General features: G+C 39.2%; 2 protein-coding genes across 3 annotated transcripts in view; both read left to right on the top strand.

Moving 5' to 3' along the window:
* The window catches only part of ABCG5 (ATP binding cassette subfamily G member 5), a 180,715-nt gene that overhangs the window by 47,196 nt on the left and 115,062 nt on the right, over positions 1–18,457 (top strand). The window lies entirely within an intron of this gene.
* The window catches only part of LRPPRC (leucine rich pentatricopeptide repeat containing), a 117,443-nt gene that overhangs the window by 40,706 nt on the left and 58,280 nt on the right, over positions 1–18,457 (top strand). For both annotated transcript variants that reach the window (XR_014509401.1, XM_083432940.1), the window contains exons 14-23: positions 262–331; positions 6,376–6,403; positions 8,809–8,866; positions 10,030–10,136; positions 10,348–10,425; positions 10,755–10,808; positions 11,582–11,695; positions 13,538–13,668; positions 16,214–16,299; positions 17,826–18,033. Coding sequence is in view for 1 of the 2 variants with exons in the window: in XM_083432940.1 (XP_083289066.1) it covers positions 262–331; positions 6,376–6,403; positions 8,809–8,866; positions 10,030–10,136; positions 10,348–10,425; positions 10,755–10,808; positions 11,582–11,695; positions 13,538–13,668; positions 16,214–16,299; positions 17,826–18,033 (934 nt within the window). In the remaining variant the exon portion in view is untranslated. The remainder of the gene's footprint in view (positions 1–261; positions 332–6,375; positions 6,404–8,808; positions 8,867–10,029; positions 10,137–10,347; positions 10,426–10,754; positions 10,809–11,581; positions 11,696–13,537; positions 13,669–16,213; positions 16,300–17,825; positions 18,034–18,457) is intronic.

Genomic DNA, 18,457 nt, shown 5'->3' on the forward strand with positions numbered 1-18,457 from the left:
CCTTAATAAGTGACCAAAACTCCAAAAAGCACTGTAATTCCAGAGTATTGTATATCTATCTCTTTCTAGCCAGTAAAGAAAGACCTCTCTGTGTTTAAAACTTGAAATTATTGGAAGATCATGCATTCATGTGCCAAGATGATCTTCCTAACAGATTCTGTTTAAATAAATGTCTTTAAATAAATGATACCGATGGCTTAATCAATCCTTTTTGGAGAAGCAAGGGTCAATGCATTCTAAGGATTTTCATTTATTCTGCAGTGTCTTCTCCAAATATGCCACCCATAGATCAAGTGCAATTCAGAGGCAGTCTAGTCTTTGGATTCAGAAGGTAAGAGTTTATGAAGCTTTCACTGCCACCTTTGTACCTTAGATGCTCTTGGTCCTTAATCCCAGGATGGTATTTTGGGCAGTTGCTTTAAGAAAAAAGGGGTGAGGAATGAAAGCATATTTTTGCCCATAAACTAAAAAGCCAGTTAGGAGCTGGATAGGAGTATATATGTGGCTGTAAGAATCAGTGCAGGCCTATCATCTCTCTTAAGGTTTAAAGAGCCGGAATGAACCCTACTTGCCACTCTTATGAGTGACATGGGTGGGAAACTTTCAACCTATGCAATCACTGGCTATAGCATAATTATTTTTGGTTCTGTGAATCGAAAGCTTAATTAATGATTATGTAATTGTAATAATTATCATTTATATATTGCATTCAGTTTTCAGAGTGTTTGGCGCAAGTTGTTGCCATAATAATGGCATCAACCCTGAAAGTAGATGGGTATGATAATCTCAGATGAAGCACCAAGGCTGTGCTTGCCTAAGGGTACCCAGTGAAATGGCGGAATTCAGTATAGCGCTAATAATCTCTTTTCTCCCCCTCCGTGCTGTTCAGGGGTTTCTCCCAGTCCTCCAAGGAGGATTTAAGGGAGTAAAGGAGGGGAAGCCGCATTGCCCTAGTGGGGGTCATTGCTGTGCTTATTGCAGTTGCTTTTTTAATATGTTGTTCTGTGTTTTTAGTGGCTCTCATTTTAACATATAAGCTGCCTTGCGTCCCATCAGGGAAAAGGTGGGGTATAAATAAATTGTTGATATTGCTGCTGCTGCTGCTGTTGTTGATGACAAGGCGGGGTATAAATAAATTGTTGTTGCTCAGTTTTTACTTAATCCATCCTCAAAGTAGGTGTTACGTTATTTTGACAAAGCCCAGCTTCATGATTCACAGTCATGTGTTGTCAGGCTATGTTGTTGGACTGTTGCTATATCAGAGCGCAAGTTATTCCACATGCTAAACAAAAACACCCTAAATTGTCTTCTCATCATGCTAGTTCAGTATGTAAAAGGAGATTTTTGAAAATAATGGGAGGCAATTATTGACTATAGCATTAGAAATGCATTTTGTGCTATTAGGTTTGTTCATTTCTGAAATTTCTTTCTCTGGCCAAAGTTAGCAGATTTGTATCTTATGGTACCTTTTATATGATAACTCCATCTGTTTTCAGGGCCTAAAAATGTGTTCACTATGATTGTTGAAGTATTTGGCCAATACTTAAAATCCCGATCAGACCAGTTGTGCCTTTCTGTGGTCCTTGAGGTATTGTTGAATCATCCCAGACTGCCGGAAGTTGGAGTTCAGCAACATCTGAAATGCCCTACCTCTCCTTGAGATCAAAATGCTTTAGGTTATACGCCCCCCTGTCATATCTATACTTATTATGTTTTCAGATCATAATGCATAAAACAATCCTGTTTGGAATCTGTACTGAATAAAGGAGTTAGGGTGAGACAGGAAGAAAAAGGGGGAAATTCTGAAAAGCCACCATGGCACAATATTTCCTGAAACCCCCTTTCTGATGGAGAGAAATCAGCTGTTTTGTTGAACAATGCCTTGACATGTGAAATAAGCACAGCAGCCATAGACTGCTTTAGGTTTCTAAAATAGGTCCATTAAAATTTCAGATCTTGTGTACGTGTTACAGTGACATAGGGCTTTTTCGAGACACCTCCCCATTCCAAGAATAATCTTGGAAGAGTTTTGAGAGATGTTTCGTAAATTCAGAACGTCACAACTCAGAGGGATAAACATTGGAGAAGTGACAAGTACAGCTAGCCATGCACATATGAAAGTGTCTGCTTCCTTGGGTGCTTGCATAACTCTTTACCTCTGGCAGTTCAGAGTGTAGTCCAGTGCTCATTGGCCACCATCAGAGTGAAGTACCCAAGCCATATGCTTGTTTTTCTTGAAAGAGAACCTGCATCCTAGCCTCTTCATGTGTTTCCCGGAAAACAACACGGCATTTCTGCTACTGAAATCCTGTTTCGTTCACCCTCCAAGGAGGTGGGAGGTGAAGAGGCAAACAGTGCAAGTACTAGTCTTCTGGTCAGTTGCTCATGAAGTAAAGCAGCAAAACCCTCAAGGAAAGGGAACTTTGAGTAGGATGGCTGTAACTTTCAAAGTAAAATATTAGTAAAACCTCTGTTAGCATAAGCCACGATTTGCCATTCTGGTTTGCTGACCAGTTTGCTATTAATCCAGGCATTATGTCTAGCTATAGTCGAGTGTAGTTAATTATGGTTTGGTGAGCGTACTCACCCTTTGAAAGGCAAACGTTGGTGACAGTTCATGGTTGTCAGGCTCCCACCTCAAAACACTGGCAGCAACTCTTACTTGAAAGTATGAGCTTCTATCATTATTGAGTATTAATCAATTTATTGTGTATAGCCAAGAGCCCTCTTGAAAGTAATAAAAATATATTTATTCAGGCTAGTAGCAGTACCAGCTCAGCAGCACAAGGTCCAAAAGTAAAGAACCCTGTAGTGCCCAAGGCCTGTGAGCAAAACCAGAGGCTTATAACTCAACAGAAGCTTTAAAGATGTCTTTCTACAGCTAACATGCCTACCCCCCCCCCCCAGCATTTAAAGACAAGGTAGGGTGAGCTCATTCATGGGACTCTTTCACCTCTGAGTATGCTGCATTCACACACATGCTAAGAAACCATTTATCCAGCTGGGAAAACTTGCTGGAGCAAAACTGTCTTCAGCTGTGCAGACTGTGGGTGCCTGTCATATCTTGGACAGGAATGCCACCCTAGTATAGAGACTTTTTTACTCTACTCCATTACCAATAAATAATGCAAGGTGAAAGGTCTGGCAGATTAAGCCAGGACCGGGTACACATTTCAGTGAATCTGCCCGTTTCTAATTAATCAAGGAGAAGCTGAATTACCGTATTTTCTGCTCTATAAGACTCATTTTTTTCCCTCCTAAAAAGTAAGGGGGAATGCGGCTATCACAGAAGCCAGAACAGGAAGAGGGATTGCTGCTTTCACTACACAGCAATCCCTCTTGCTGTTCTGGCTTCTGAGATTCAGAATATTTTTTTTCTTGTTTTCCTCCTCCAAAAACTAGGTGCGTCTTGTAGAGAGAAAAATACTGTAGTTTTGCTGTTGTTGTTCTTTAGTCATTTAGTCGTGTCCGACTCTTTGTGACCCCATGGACCAGAGCACGCCAGGCACTCCTGTCTTCAACTGCCTCCCGCAGTTTGGTGGTAGCTTCGAGAACACTGTCCAACCATCTCGTCCTCTGTCGTCCCCTTCTCCTTGGGCCCTCCATCTTTCCCAACACCAGGGTCTTTTCCAGGGAGTCTTCTCTTCTCATGAGGTGGCCAAAGTATTGGAGCCTCAGCTTCAGGATCTGTCCTTCCAGTGAGCACTCTGGGCTGATTTCCTTAAGAATGGAGAGGTTTGATCTTCTTGCAGTCCATGGGACTCTCAAGAGTCTCCTCCAGCACCATAATTCAAAAGCATCAATTCTTCGGCAATCAACCTTCTTTATGGTTCAGCTCTCACTTCCATACATCACTACTGGGAAAACCATAGCTTTAATTATATGGACCTTTGTCGACAAGGTGATGTCTCTGGTTTTTAAGATGCTGTCTAGGTTTGTCATTTCTTTTCTCCCAAGAAGCAGGCGTCTTTTAATTTTGTGACTGCTGTCACCATCTGCAGTGATCATGGAGCCCAAGAAAGTAAAATCTCTCACTGCCTCCATTTCTTCCCCTTCTATTTGCCAGGAGGTGATGGGCCCAGTGGCCATGATCTTAGTTTTTTTGATGTTGAGCTTCAGCCCATATTTTGCGCTCTCCTCTTTCACCCTCATTAAAAGGTTCTTTAATTCCTCCTCACTTTCTGCCATCATGGTTGTGTCATCTGCATATCTGAGGTTGTTGATATTTCTTCCGGCAATCTTAATTCCGGATAGGGATTCATCCAGCCCTGCCTTTCGCATGATGAATTCTGCATATAAGTTAAATAAGCCGGGAGACAATATACAGCCTTGCCGTACTCCTTTCCCAATTTTGAACCAATCAGTTAACTAGTTTTACCCACAGCCAAATCAGCACCCAATTCAGTATCAGTTATTAGGAATTAGAGTGAGATATGGATGGATGTCCCATCAGTAGACAAAAAACAAAGCGCTTCTCTGCACAAAGCACAGCTAATTTGTAGAGTTCATTACCAGAAGAGTGTCACACGTGCTCTATAGTTATAATTCCTTCAACAACCCTATCAGTATTATTATCCCCATATTGCAGATGGGGGAACTCAAGTTGCAAGAGAGGGATCTGCCTAAGGCCACATGGCAGAGACCAGAGTTGAACGGGGAAGTTCCTGATCATAGCTGAGTCTCATTGATGGCCACTAGGTTGGATGGTGCTAAAGGGTCAGGCAGATTCATGGAGAACAGGTCTAGTAGCATCTGAACATAAGAATAATCCTGCTGTTGTTTGATATGTTTGTTAACTGAAATTAACAATAAATTAAAATATTAAATAAAGGAAAAAAGGATAGCCCTACTGAACCAGACCAAAGATCCACCTAGTCAAGCATTATGTTCACACAGTGGCCAACCAAATGCCTTTTGGGAAGCCCATCTGACACCAATCCAACATTTTTATGTTTTGAGTATATCTCTTGATATTGATGGCTGGATATTGTCAGTAGAATGAGGTGTGGAGGCAGAACTCTTCAGGTGTCTGGCTGATCAGTGTTGGAAACCGAACATTCAGCTACACAGATTTTGTTCGTTCAACAAGGCAATTCTTACACTGATAAAGCATGTGCATTCCAATGGGTGAATGCAAGTCATAATTTTAACCTACCCATTTCCAAGGACAGCTAGAATCTGTCTGCATTTGCTTCCAGTGCACTGTCCCTAATCCAGGGCAGTGTGTTTAATCTGTAGCTGTGGACCAGCAATTTCACACTATGCTGTGAATATTACAGTGTCATTCTGGTTATTTAAACTGGGAACATTTTCCTCCATTTTTCAGATTCAGTTTCTCTGGACATGTATGTCCTGCTGGAATTTCTTGTTCAGAAAGTTTAGGATGCCAAACAATTAAGGTTTTAAAATCAGCAGTCTTTAGCAAATCAGATATGTATCCTTGCATACCTCTTTTCTGCTTGTGAGGGAGCATCTCATACCTGGTGAAGTCTTGTCTCTTTTCTTCTCAAGGACTGTGTTTCATGAGATACTGTGACAGGTAGTATTTCACAAACCTGCCAAGAATTATTTTTTTAAAAAAGCAGATAAAAATGAAATTATGCAATCCTCTTTCAACCTGGCAGTCTGAAGAGGAGATATATGTTACAGTATCTCACTACTGTATTTTGGAGAGTATGAAGTGAAGGTAATTGTTGATATTAAATAATACATGTGTATGACTTATTTAATTTGAAAATGCTGCCTGAATTTAGATATGCAGATAGGTTACAACCCTGAACCTTTAACAGTGGGGACAGTTGAAAACTGATTAATGCATTTACATTTAATGTGTGATAATGAGTTGAATGGTTAATAACACATTAACAGATTAATCATGCAGATTAATAAGTGCTTTCAGCATTACTTTTAAGGAAATGGACTAAGCGTGTTGGAAAGTACGTTTTTCATGTCACCAGCAAACCATTCATGAACAAGCTCGAAATTACTGTTGTGGTTAACCCTCTCAAAAATCATCTGAAGTAGATACCAGAAGGTCTGAGGAACCTTAATTTTCTGCTGAATGGACATTTACACTCACATTGATGTTTTTGTTTCCTGGCTCCCTCATGTAAATACAAGCAAGAAACTGGTTGAAACACATTGAAGCAAAGGATTCTAACATAGCCCTTCTTTTCTGTGGCAATTTATATACCGCGTGAAATCATTTTTCAAAAATAAACCTGACAAAATGTGTAAATCATTAATTTATTTTTAATACCCTTCACCCAAAACAAATCTGCATGTGCTTAGCTATACAATTTTCTCTTAAAGAAAGGGCTAAATTAAACAAATATTTCTGACCTTCGATTAATTATCCTCTGCTGCCCTCTACAGGTCCTTTGATGTAAATCTCTGGAGCAAGGTAAGCCAGTGAAACTGAAATAAAGTAGAGCTGCTTGAAATGATTTGGGTACAGAATATTATGGAAGTATAAGTAACAGGAAGTTGCATGCTCACAGTCTTGACCGTAACTTATTTGGATGTCCGGTGCATTTTAAATTTAGGGCATGATTCAACCAAAGCTAATTCTGTTTGAACTCAGTGGGGAGATTTAAGCACGTGCTTAACTCCAAACCACCTTCACTTCCCCATATCTAATTGGATTTAAGATATGCTTGGCTTTGGATGAAGTTTGTTGATAAAAAAAACTTGGTGGACAGAGGTAACTTGGCAGGGACCTTCTGCTCAAAGAGGGTTGCAGGCGAAGATCCCCAGTTGGGCTCTCTGCCTAAGTTACTTCTTGCGAATTTAATAATTATGTGCGAAAGAGATGAGGATTGGGGTGGGGAAGATGACTGAACCCATCAGGGTCCTGTATACCTGAAGGAGCGTCTCCACCCCCATCATTCAGCCCAGACACTGAAATCCAGCAGCGAGGGCCTTCTTGGTAGTGGCGCCCACCCTGTGGAACACCCTCCCTTCAGATGTGAAGGAAATAAGTAGCTATCCTATCTATAAAGGACATCTGAAGGCAGCCCTGTTCAGGGAAGTTTTTAATATTTAACGCTGGATTGTTTTTAATACTTGATTGGGAGCTGCCCAGAGTGGCTGAGGGGACTCAGCCAGATGGGCGGGGTATACATAATAAATTTTTATTATTTTTATTATATTATTATTATTATTATTATTATTTTATTATGATTTGTTAGGCTTGAGGGGAAAACCCAAAGCGCCTTATATCTCTGTATGTCACCAGTTTAAAATTCAGAGAATAAGCAGTATGGAAGTGAACCAAACAGTTGAGGTATAATTTACAAAATAACAGAGGCTCCTTCTTGCATAACATTTTCGTACACCCTGTCTAAAGTTGGTGGGGAACCTGTGACTCCTTGATGTTCCCGGTCTACACTTCCCATCAAGCCTAGCCAGCAGTAATTGTGGTCTGGCAGCTTCTAGAAGGCCGCAAGTTCCCTGAAAGATAATGAAGTGATAGGAAGATTGCACTAAAATGAGTTTTTGGATCAATGCTTAACTCCTGTGTTTCAGCAAAACACTACATGGGGCACAGCATAGCTTAGTTGTTTTGCATATATTTATTGCTCTTGGGTGTAGAAGTAGGGGCTTGTTTTTCAAAAGAGCCTTTTCTTTCTGTCTTCAGCATCTTGACAATCTACTGGTACATCTTTCTGTTTAAATTTGAAATACCACCTGAGTTTTCTTGAAGTTTTGCAAATCAGGCTGCTAGTACAGCTCCAGATGTGGTGTTTGCTGAGGCAAAGTTTAGACTAAGCTCAGAAGTGGGTCAGAGCTACAGAAAGAATGTTGTGCTCTCTGGTGCCCTTTGTGCTGGCAGAAGGCTTTTATCTAGATTTCCATTGGGGGGAGGGCTTTTACTAATTTAACCTCTGTCCCCAATGTGCCTCCAAAATCGGCTCCTGGGGGCAGGGACACCCTTCAGGAGAACGTGGGAGGTGTTTTTAGGGAGCTAATTAATATTGGGGAAGAAATACAACTCATTCTGTTGCTTCACATGCCAAACTGTCAAATAAGTTAGCCGTAGGAAAATCAAATCCAAGTCTGAATGTAGTGACCACCTTCGGTTTTGCGTTCCAAGTATGTCATGCAGCCCTATTCCTGCTTACTTGGAGGTCAGTTTTACTGTTTTCAACTGGGCTTACTTCCCTGTAAATGTGTTTAAGATTGCAGACTTAGGGTTGTATCGAGTGTTGGTCCTACTCAGAGTAGACCCAGTTGAATGAATGGCCATGACCAACTTAGATCCCTTAATTTCAGTGGGTTTACTCTTGAGTAAAGCTCAACTGGCTATAACCCTTAATATATATTTTTTGCTTTGTTTAAAGAAGTGGACCACTTTGCTGGTGTGTTGTCGGCGTTAAGTACTATCTGAAAATGCATATTTTTATTATTATTTACAAATATGTAAAAATAAAGTAATGCTACACTGTTGAGAAAGTATAAAGACTCATAATTTCAACACCTGAAAGTGACAGTGCTTAATGATTGCTTTAAGCAATACTTTCTATTGTGGGTTAAGACACTAGGAACAGAATCACTGAAATACTTTCTTTCCCCCCCTACTTCCAATATACATTTTGGTGTGCAGCATACATGCTGTTGGTGTTGATTTTAAATACCATATTTACACACACAAAAAGCCTTCCTTTTTAAAGAGTGAATTGCTATGATGTGGCATAGAATAATAGCTTAGTGGAGAGATGCTTTATTATTTGTAGAATTCAATTTCAGATACTATTTGCCCTTGCTTCTTCTTCTCGGCTGCAATGTACGATTATTCTGTCTTACCAGATAACAGAACTCTTGTACAAGGATGGACGTTATTGCCAGACGCCTCCGGGACCAACTGGTAGAGTTTCAATTTCTATGATTGTAACTTATCCACAAATCCGTTCTTCTGTGTAATGATGGGCTTGAGGGATTACAACCATAAACACTGATTACTTCTTTTTGAAAGTGAAATTTGGAAAACATGTTGGGTAAAATCTTTATCCAGATGATCACAGTATATTTTATGGAATCCGTGAGATTTGGGGGGGGAGGAGGGTGTTTCCCCCTTTTCTTTCTTTAATTAAAATGTTCTCCATTCATAGAGTGCACATGTGTTAAATAAAACAGAAAGGTTTGCAACACTGATAACATAATCAGATCCCTTAAATAAACGCTTTACAACTACAACCAAGTTTTTCTGTATTTCAGAAAGCTATTAAAACAAAGCAAAACATAAAACTATTAAAATAACATTTTAATTGCTTTCTGTCATATCAAGGAGCAAAATGCCACTTAGTATCTTGAATAAAGTGATTTAAGACCTGCTGAACACTCTTAATAAATAATAAAAAGAATGCAGTACATGTCACTAGTAGTTGTCTTATCAAAAGCTCATTAGTTCTTCCTGATGCTCCTATACATTTTATGCTTGAGTGCCAAAGAAAATTAGTGCTGTTCACTATGTAGCATCTTTTGTTAATCTTGATTTTCATTGGCTAATAAGTAGCTCTCCACAGGATTATTGGATCTGGTTGTTAAAAATCATTTAATACTCCTTATTGTATTCGTGTTCGCTTGCTAGGCTGCAGAAAGCATGGTAAATAATGTGAAATATACAGTGCTGTGTACGCAATGCTTTAGGAAGCTCTTTATTTCCTTTTGAATAAATGACAAAATATTTATGGCAACTATTTTGGGGTATTGGGCAGGAGAGTGGGGGAGAGGCCCTGGGCAGTACTGCTTCTGTCACACAGCAGTGAGAAAAAATAGATTGAAGATAGATTCTGTACTGAAAAGCTGTCACCGGGTTTGAAAATAATTAATATTCCTTTCACTCACCAGTTAGATATGTGCTCCCAAACCACATAATCTCTATGCCTCAGTGATCATTGTTGCCATTTCAGAGCCTCTCATCAGGGTGACATCTCACACCAAAATGATTTCTTATAAATTAATCTTGATAACATGACAGTGTCAGTAATTTTAGTGGAATGCTTTCTCTTGTGTTCCTCCCCCCTGCAGAAGCTGTTGGCTATTTTCTTTATAGCTTGATTGACAGCATGAGTGACTCAGAGGTACAGGCCAAGGAGGAGCGGTTGAGACAATACTTCCATCAGCTGAAGAAGATGGTACCATTTCATTTTTTGCTACATAATGCCTGTCCTGCCTGACATGTATCTATTAGATTTGAAATTGCAGCTTTTAAGTACAACCAGACCACTTCTCAATGACATGCGAGTGCTGGAGACTTAAATTATGTCTGAAATTTGTCTAACAGAAATTATCTCAGTTTGGTTGTGTTTTTAAAACTCATGTAATTTTCTCCACCTCTCGGTACAGAATATAGTAATCCCTCCCAACATCTTTAGAGGTATTCGCAACCTGCTGGACAGCTGCCACGTTCCTGAATTAATTAAGGTCTGTAGTGGTAAATTAAATGTTGTCTTTCAATATAAAACATGTGTCTGTACTCCCCATGGATCTGTTTAGAGAGAAACAACATTTAAAAGGAACTGTTTCTGATTTTTAAAATAGCATATTGATCTTCTCCTTTTTATTTCATTTGGAAGCATTTGTGTTTTGGACAGAGAATTTTAAAGCTCTAACTATGAGGATAATTGGGGACAGAGAGACTCTTTTCTATGGCTTAACGGCATGCCTTGCGATATTTCTGAAATGGGATCTTGTTCAATTCTATTCATCATATATTTCATACATTTTCTTACACTATATATATTATCTTTTAGGATGTAATTCCCTTGACTGATAAAGACGCCTTGTTGCCCGGAGAATTATCAAAAGTAAGTAGACTAGCTATCTAGGTTTATTTGTTAGTAATCAAATAATTTTTGTATACAAAAAGGATACTTTGCTTCCAAGGTATCTATTCTCTTGCGCAGCTGACGTTCCAGTCTTTTCCTGGAATTAGCTTCAGTGTTAATAACAGTAGAAGCATAATATGTTTGTTAGTTTGAATATGTCGTCTGCGTATTTGGCCTTCCCAGAAACCGGCTTGAACACCTGAGGTAGCTGCTGTGACTCAGTTTCCCCAATTAGAAAAGAGAGCAGCTCACAGGGACGGTTATGAGGCTATGTTTTTGCCACTTTGGACAGGGAAGGGCAAGTTGCAGAAAAAATTGCCTGGCCTCACTTGCATCGAAAGTGCATGTGAAGTCCTGTACACCAGGGTGGAGCACATGGATGGGGCATCTGCACTCTATGGTGAAACCTTTTTTATTTTTTTTTAAGGTTCTGGGCAATGCGTGTCCTAGGAATAATCACAAACATTTGCCTTAGCGGTTCTGTGGTAAAAGCACTTAAAGCTCAACGCAATTGCACATGTTTGTGCTGAGTGAGGGAAGACGCACCACAGCAAATTCGGTGTTAAGTTGTCCTTCTCTATCTAGTGTATGCAGACTGAAAATATAAAGGAACTGTCGTGCATTTTTGCGATGACTTGAACAGTTGCAGAGAATTTACGTTCTTGCTTGCACATGTCTTCATGTTTTCTCTCTTAATTCAAGTGGTTTTCAGGGATGTTTTATTTAGTAAACATCTTATTGTCTTGCCATAGTTCCCTGCACTTCGGGTGCCTGAATTGGAGGAGAAACTGGAACAACTGAAAGCTGGGAACCAGCCTATTGGAGATGTTTTGAAGCAGCTTATATCTGCTTTGTGTGCGGAAGAGGTAACTTTTGAAAGAGTTGTGTGTTGAATTTGCAGCATTCAGTGTTAAGTTTTAATAAACAACAGTGACTCTTACCTATAGAACACCCATCAATGTACGTGGCAGTGAACCAGAATGGCTGGGGCAACCTGGTCATATGTGCGGGGTACAAGTAATAAAGTAATAGTAGTAGTATACAGAGTAATCCTAGTGAAAGAACAAGGAGGAGCCTTGTGGCATCTTAACATTTAAGACATATGCCTTCATAGACAAGAGCCAACTGATGAAGGTGGATCTATCCCACAAAAGCTTAAGACATGTTGTTATTGAGGATGATGATGTTATTTATTAAAATTATCACCCGCCTTTCACCAGTATTCCCCAGGGTGGGGGTTCAGCAATTTCAAATTTAACATTAAGAACGGTTAATACAAATTGCAGTCACAAAATTAGTGGCAGTGGTCCTGAAAACACCTATCTCAGGTGTCTTAAGGCCAGAAAATGCCACAACCTAGGAGCTGCCGCAAAGATTGCCCTCTCACTACCACCTCCTCAGTTTCTGACATTGGTTTGCCTTTAAGACCCTTTCCTGCTAAGATGACCACCCCTCTGGAAATGGTTACTAAGTAGAAGACAAATCCTGGCTCCAAGGAGTTTGAAATCTTAAGTGAAGGCAGTGGGGTGTAAAGTGGGAGGGAGACAGAGAGAGGCAAGTAAAGATAACCAGAGATGAATGGTTGCAAATGTAATTGCATGTACTTAGGCTTCATTTCAGGTGGGGGTTTAGTGCTGGTAAGCAAGGGAGAATAATGTTTCAAGGGTTCTGGTTTTGGCCCTTGTAAATCATATCAAAGTACAAAAAAGCAATTAAAGCAAAAAAAAAAAAAAAAAGTCAACTCATTTCAGTTACCTCTTGAATGGCATGTTTTGGGATTACTCTGGTCTGTTAATGGTAATCTGCAAAGTGAATGATAGTAACAGCTGTGATAGGTTTATCATACATGCCAAATGTCCTTTCAAGCCATGGCTCTGGTCTCTTACATCTAGATTGTCAAGCAACTGATACATGCAATAGTCATTTGCAAGTCAAATATTACAAGGTGGTTAATGCGGGGATTGAAATTCCATTTTCCTGCTGGAGAAAAGCTTTCTGAGATAAAGAGGCTCTTGCCTTCATCAGCAGGCATCCAGCTGTAGTTCATATTTTGTGTAGGTCTGCAATTTGCTGTGTATTCCAAGACTCTGGTCCAATTTCTTGTTTGTGTGCCTGTGCCATAATGCCCCTTATTGTACAGCAAACTGGAATATGGTTAACCTTATAGCTTGTATTCTATAATGGCAGAAATTTAGGCCGTGAAGAGGTTTCGCTTCATTTTGTTACGCTGTATAAGAGTGACGGGGGAAGCTTTTGACATGACCTCTGTTCATAAGCATATGTTCAAGATGTATTAATAGGAATAGCCAAGCCGCTGCCTTAAAAAGGATATGGGAATGCTTATTTGGTTTTAAAAGTTGGACACTTCGTTCCTGCTTTTGCCCACGGTTAAAATAAAACTTCCAACCGAACACGAATGCTAACATATATTCAAGGAAGAAATCATAATAGTAATTATCTGCCTACCTAAGATGTCCACTAAAGCATATAAACCTCTCCTCTAACAAAAGGTTTCGATTGGACAAGTTCAGGTCACTTGCTAAAATAACTGTAATTTTTGCAAATGTAAAGCACGTGAGCTTTTAACAAGCAGCACGCAGGCTATGCATACATAGATAAATGTAGTTTCGCAGCAAAGCCCTGGAATGCAAAATGTCATGCGGACTTTTCTCTTTTAGTTCATATCTTTCCCTTAATGCTCCTCCTAGAATATGCAGAAAGCCCTTGAAGTGAAAGCCAAATACGAAGCGGACATGTCTGTTGGTGGCTATGCAGCCTTAATACATTTGTGCTGTCGACATGATAATGCAGAGGAGGCAATGAACCTTAAAGAAGAACTGTAAGTACACCGGCCCTGAAAGATGTCAAAGAGATTTATGCTGATACACAGACCTTATTGAATTAAGTAGGTTGAATATTTAAAAAAACACACAGAAAAAACCCAGCCCAACCCTCATACATTTTTAATTAGCTTTTCCCCTGATAAAAATATTTTGCTGAAATTCGAGATTGGTTGTAACAAGTTGTCACGATTATATAATCACTCTGAACACACATGTTTATTAGTGGTGCTCTATGTTGTATTTTAATAAATCAGTTTATGATAAGGCCTTAGCAGCTACCTTGGCATTCAGATTTGGTTTCTGAGCTGGGTAATGTAGCTGCAGTATAGCGGGTTACAGTGCTTGTAAGTGACATTATGCTTCTAATACCTGTCTGCAAACATTTCCTTTTAAAGTCTCTGTTTCCAGAGATAATATCTTGGTTGTGAAAATTAGCTCCCAGCTAAGACCTGTAATGCCTGGTTTGTCAGCAAAGTACTTTGCAGATCCCCATTATTATTTTTTCTCCTCTTGACTTTTAGTTTTATTTTTTTAATTTTATTGTTAAGGTAAATTTGAAAACAAAACACACTCACAATCACATATTTAGGAGCTTCTTTCTGCTCTTTCGGCATGATGTTGGACCAGTGTAGATATACAGTTGATGAGAGTTTAGCAACTGACAGTGAGCTGTAGGAAAGTCAGTCATTTTCCCAATTGCCAGTAGTCATGTGTAAATTTTTTTCCCTCTCTCTCAACTTCTATATTTCCATTTCACACATAAACGTGCGGGTTCTGCAGGTTCAGTGGGTTTTCCTGTTGCTAAAATGAACTTACATTCCTAAACTTTATTTGAAAACCCAGTTTTAAACAGGTTCCAAAACCCTGCTTACGTTGCACATGAGTAGAGGTGACATATATAGATATATTTTGTGTGTGTGCGCACGCACGCGTGTAGTTCTGTAACTCTATATTTGTTAATTCTACTTATTTATCTCATCTGAAGAAAGGCCTCAGATGCAAATAAGACTTTTTAGCTTCTGTGAAACAACTTCCTTATATTACCAAGTTGCATAAGTCAGGTGTTTCCTCGATAGCTCTGTGTTCTTGAACAAATTCTGGGCCATGTTTCAAAATAAGGGATCTTCTATTCATTCAATATGCTCATAGATGATCCCGTGGAATGCATTTGTTCAGGCTGTGTTCAGCTCACTGGATTATCTACAAATAAATGCCTTAAACAGTCCATACAGGTCCAGTGTTCTCATATGGATTCACATTCAAGAACCAGTCCAGATCTCCTACCAAGAAGGAACTGGCCCTTCAATTTATTTAAGATGATCTATTTGGCAGCCCTTGAAAATGTGCTGTCGTACGTAGTTTAGCATTCTGTTTATTATAAAAAGACAACTGCTGCTACAGAAACAGCCCTTCATCCTTTTGTTACCGTAATTATGACTAAGGTAATGAGTTATAAGATGCACAGAGTAGTTTAATAGGTATGTTGCATTATGCCAAAAGCAAGTTGATTCCAATAAGTAATTTTCTTTGGAGAAACATAGTTTCTTCCTTGGTGGTATAATGGACTCAGTTGGGTTCGGCTGCTCCTACTGATTGAGCAGTAGAGGAAGCCAAACCCAGTTGAATCCATTGTAACACCACGTAGAAATATCTTTCAGATAAGAGCAGTGGTCCCTTTCCATAATTCCTTGTGAACTGAGGAAGTTGTGGTCTGTTTGATGATGATGATGATGGTGATGATATCAGTATTAAATGGTAGCCTTGGAATAAATTTCAATACTTGTTGACATTGGTTTGGATTTGGACAATCAGCTCAGTCCTTTCAGGCTTACTTCTGGGTAAATGGCCATAGGATTATAGCCTAAATGCTGTACCCTTAGTTTCCATTTTCATCAATGGGATTTACCTTCACTCATGACTAACTTATCCCATGCATGTGGGACCAACATGCAAGTACGATTTTGTTATTATATTTTGTACACCACCATGATTTTTTCTTATGAGATGGACGTTTATGAAAATTTTTATATATATAATAAAATAAAGAGTTGCTTAATCTGAATCGAATGTATTAGTTTTTGTTGATGGTAACACACCCTAGATTTACCTTCTTCATATTTTTGTTTACCTATTTGATTGAGACCCGGAAATCCTGCAAAACATTTTAAATGAATAAATGAGAGAATCAATGAGTCTTTGGATATTTTTGGAGCTCTGCTCATGAAAGGGAAACTCCTGATTTTCGCAGATACCCTCTTCCCATTGCAGGCTCCCACACCATATTCCAGGCCTTCCACTCATGTAACTGTGGTTCCAACTCAATGTCTTCAAAAAGCAGTGCATCCTTTCATAGCGCCAATGCCTCCATGATATATCAGAAATAAATTTACTTCCTAATTGCACACTGAATTACTCAGGAGTAAGACCCATTGCACACAGTGGGGTTGATTTCTAAGTAAACATCTACATGATTGCGCTGTGAGATTATTATATTCTGGCACAAATGGAGTTGATGCAGTTTTTTTTATATATATACCCCAGTTCTCGTAAAGATTCATCTATTGCTCTTGATGCGGGCAAGTGCTTAGCCTTGGTGAAAGTTTTGAGCAAATATGGCAGAGTAGAAGGTAAGTGCTCTTTCTTTCAGTGTATATTTTTGCTATATAATGAAGGTATCTTGCCACCGGAATAAAAATATGAGTTGATATTAATGGTATATCATGTCCTGCAAAGTGCTTGAACATTTTGCATACAAATTTGCATGTGAATTCAACCAGAGATACTTGGACAGTGCAGGCCATTAGTTTTAATGGATTGGCAAGCTTGTCATTTACATTTGCACAGCTCAGTGCTTTTTGCATTTCTGCAGCTAGTTTTTATTAGCATTGCTGTTTGGATTGAGTTTGAAGATCATGACTTATGGCACAAATTGCGTATGTGCCTAGACTAATGGCTTTGTTTTTGCTTAAGAAGGTCTGAAGTCTTAGCATAAAGCCTATAAACATAACCTCCTTGTAAAGGGTCTAAGCACTTCAGGAAAAAAAACCACCCTCTAACTTTTTAATAAATGTATTATAATATTAAGATCTTAAATTTGCCTTTTATATATTATTAATGTAACATTTTATAACCAACAACTGAAGAATATTGTTAAATTAATCAGATCTTTAATTGTAAATGTATTTAATGCATTTGGGTGTAAACGGTATGTATTTAGTAATCGATGAAGTTTATAAACTAGGCTATCACCACCATTAATTAGAGGTTGGAAAAAACAGTCTGTTTCTGATTAACCAACTATAATTGGCATTTGTTCTATTAAACAGAAAATTTATTTCCAATCCCTTTAATTGAAAGGGTGTCATAATAGATTTGGATTGTTTGTTAGAGTGAGATTTCACCCCAAAACATGATAAAACCAGATTGTGGCTACCTGTGCAATTAAAAGGTGGCATTGTGTTGATTTTCTGAAGCACACAGCGTGCTGCATGCAGCAGGCAGTTTCAAAAGATGAGCCCTGCTTTTATGTAAAGTGGTCAAAACATTTTGCCTGTGCAATAATTAAGAACATTACAAAAAAAAATGCACTTATTCCATATACCAAAATGTTTGTTTCTGCCTTCTTAATGAAGCTTAATGAACCTAATGTTTTAACATGCACTCTCTTAGAAAGCTTTCATTGGCTCTCCTTGGCTAATTAGTATCGACACAGCAAACAGGCCCTATCGGTATCAGACCATTAGTCTGGCTGTATATACAGTGTAAACACATCTTTATTATCTGGCCTCGTGACAAGCCATCTGCTGAAGAAACAATGGTGTGATTTAGCAGATGTTAGCACTGAACGATAAAAGCATCCATTTAGTAGGATCTTGTTGCTATAGGGCAGACTCTACAGGGTTACGTAGTGCAGAGTGGGCACACAGTTCCTATCTGTAATTTGTAGTCAAAGTTGCAGCAAAATGATAAAACCATGCTATTGTGGATTCATAATTGTAGTCTCGTTTAGAAATGCAAGTAGTAATTAACTTGAAATTGGCATTATACACCAGAATTTACATTCCTGCTGGTTTTTTGAAATGCTGTTTTAATAGCAGTTTGTTTTCTCTGTATATGAAATTACCTAAGGGTCTTTTGTGGTGGTTCATTGTAGATGCTATTAACATTTTAAAGGAGATGAAAGAGAAGGATGTCCCTATTCAATCTATATCAGCCACATCCTTTTTCCACATTATTAATGGCGCTGCCATGCGTCACGAAGTTGAAGTGGTGAATCGGCTACTCGAGACCATTGTGTCCCTGGGTCTAGCAAAGCCTACTGGAAACCTGTGTTCTCCCCTCGTTGGTGTCCACCTTGAAAAGTAAGTTGGTTGCAGTCTGGATCTAACTAAAGAAACAGCCGTACTTTGGCTTTTATGCTAACAATTAAAAGTTGCTCTGATCCAGTGGAAGTGGTCCACTCTTGTACTCTGGATGGGGATGTATCAGACAGCTGGTTTTTTTTCGGGGGGGTGTAGTTGGTCATCGAGCAACCTGTCTGCTTCATTGTATCATGGACCGTGGTTCCTGTCATACACTCCTAATATGCTGTATTTGGAGCACAGTTCCTAGTACCATATGTAACGGCGTACAAGACGACTTTTTATCCCTGGAAAATCACCCCAAAAATCGGGGGTCATATTATACGCCGGGTATACGCGTTGGGAAGGAGGAGAGGGAGCTGGTGAGCAGAGGCGCCCCTTCCGCCGTCGCTCCTCCTCCCTCCCCACAGAAGGGGACGCAGAA

This window comes from Podarcis tiliguerta (assembly GCF_965153285.1).
Source record: "Podarcis tiliguerta genome assembly, chromosome: 3".
In the NCBI taxonomy this organism is placed as follows: domain Eukaryota; kingdom Metazoa; phylum Chordata; class Lepidosauria; order Squamata; family Lacertidae; genus Podarcis; species Podarcis tiliguerta.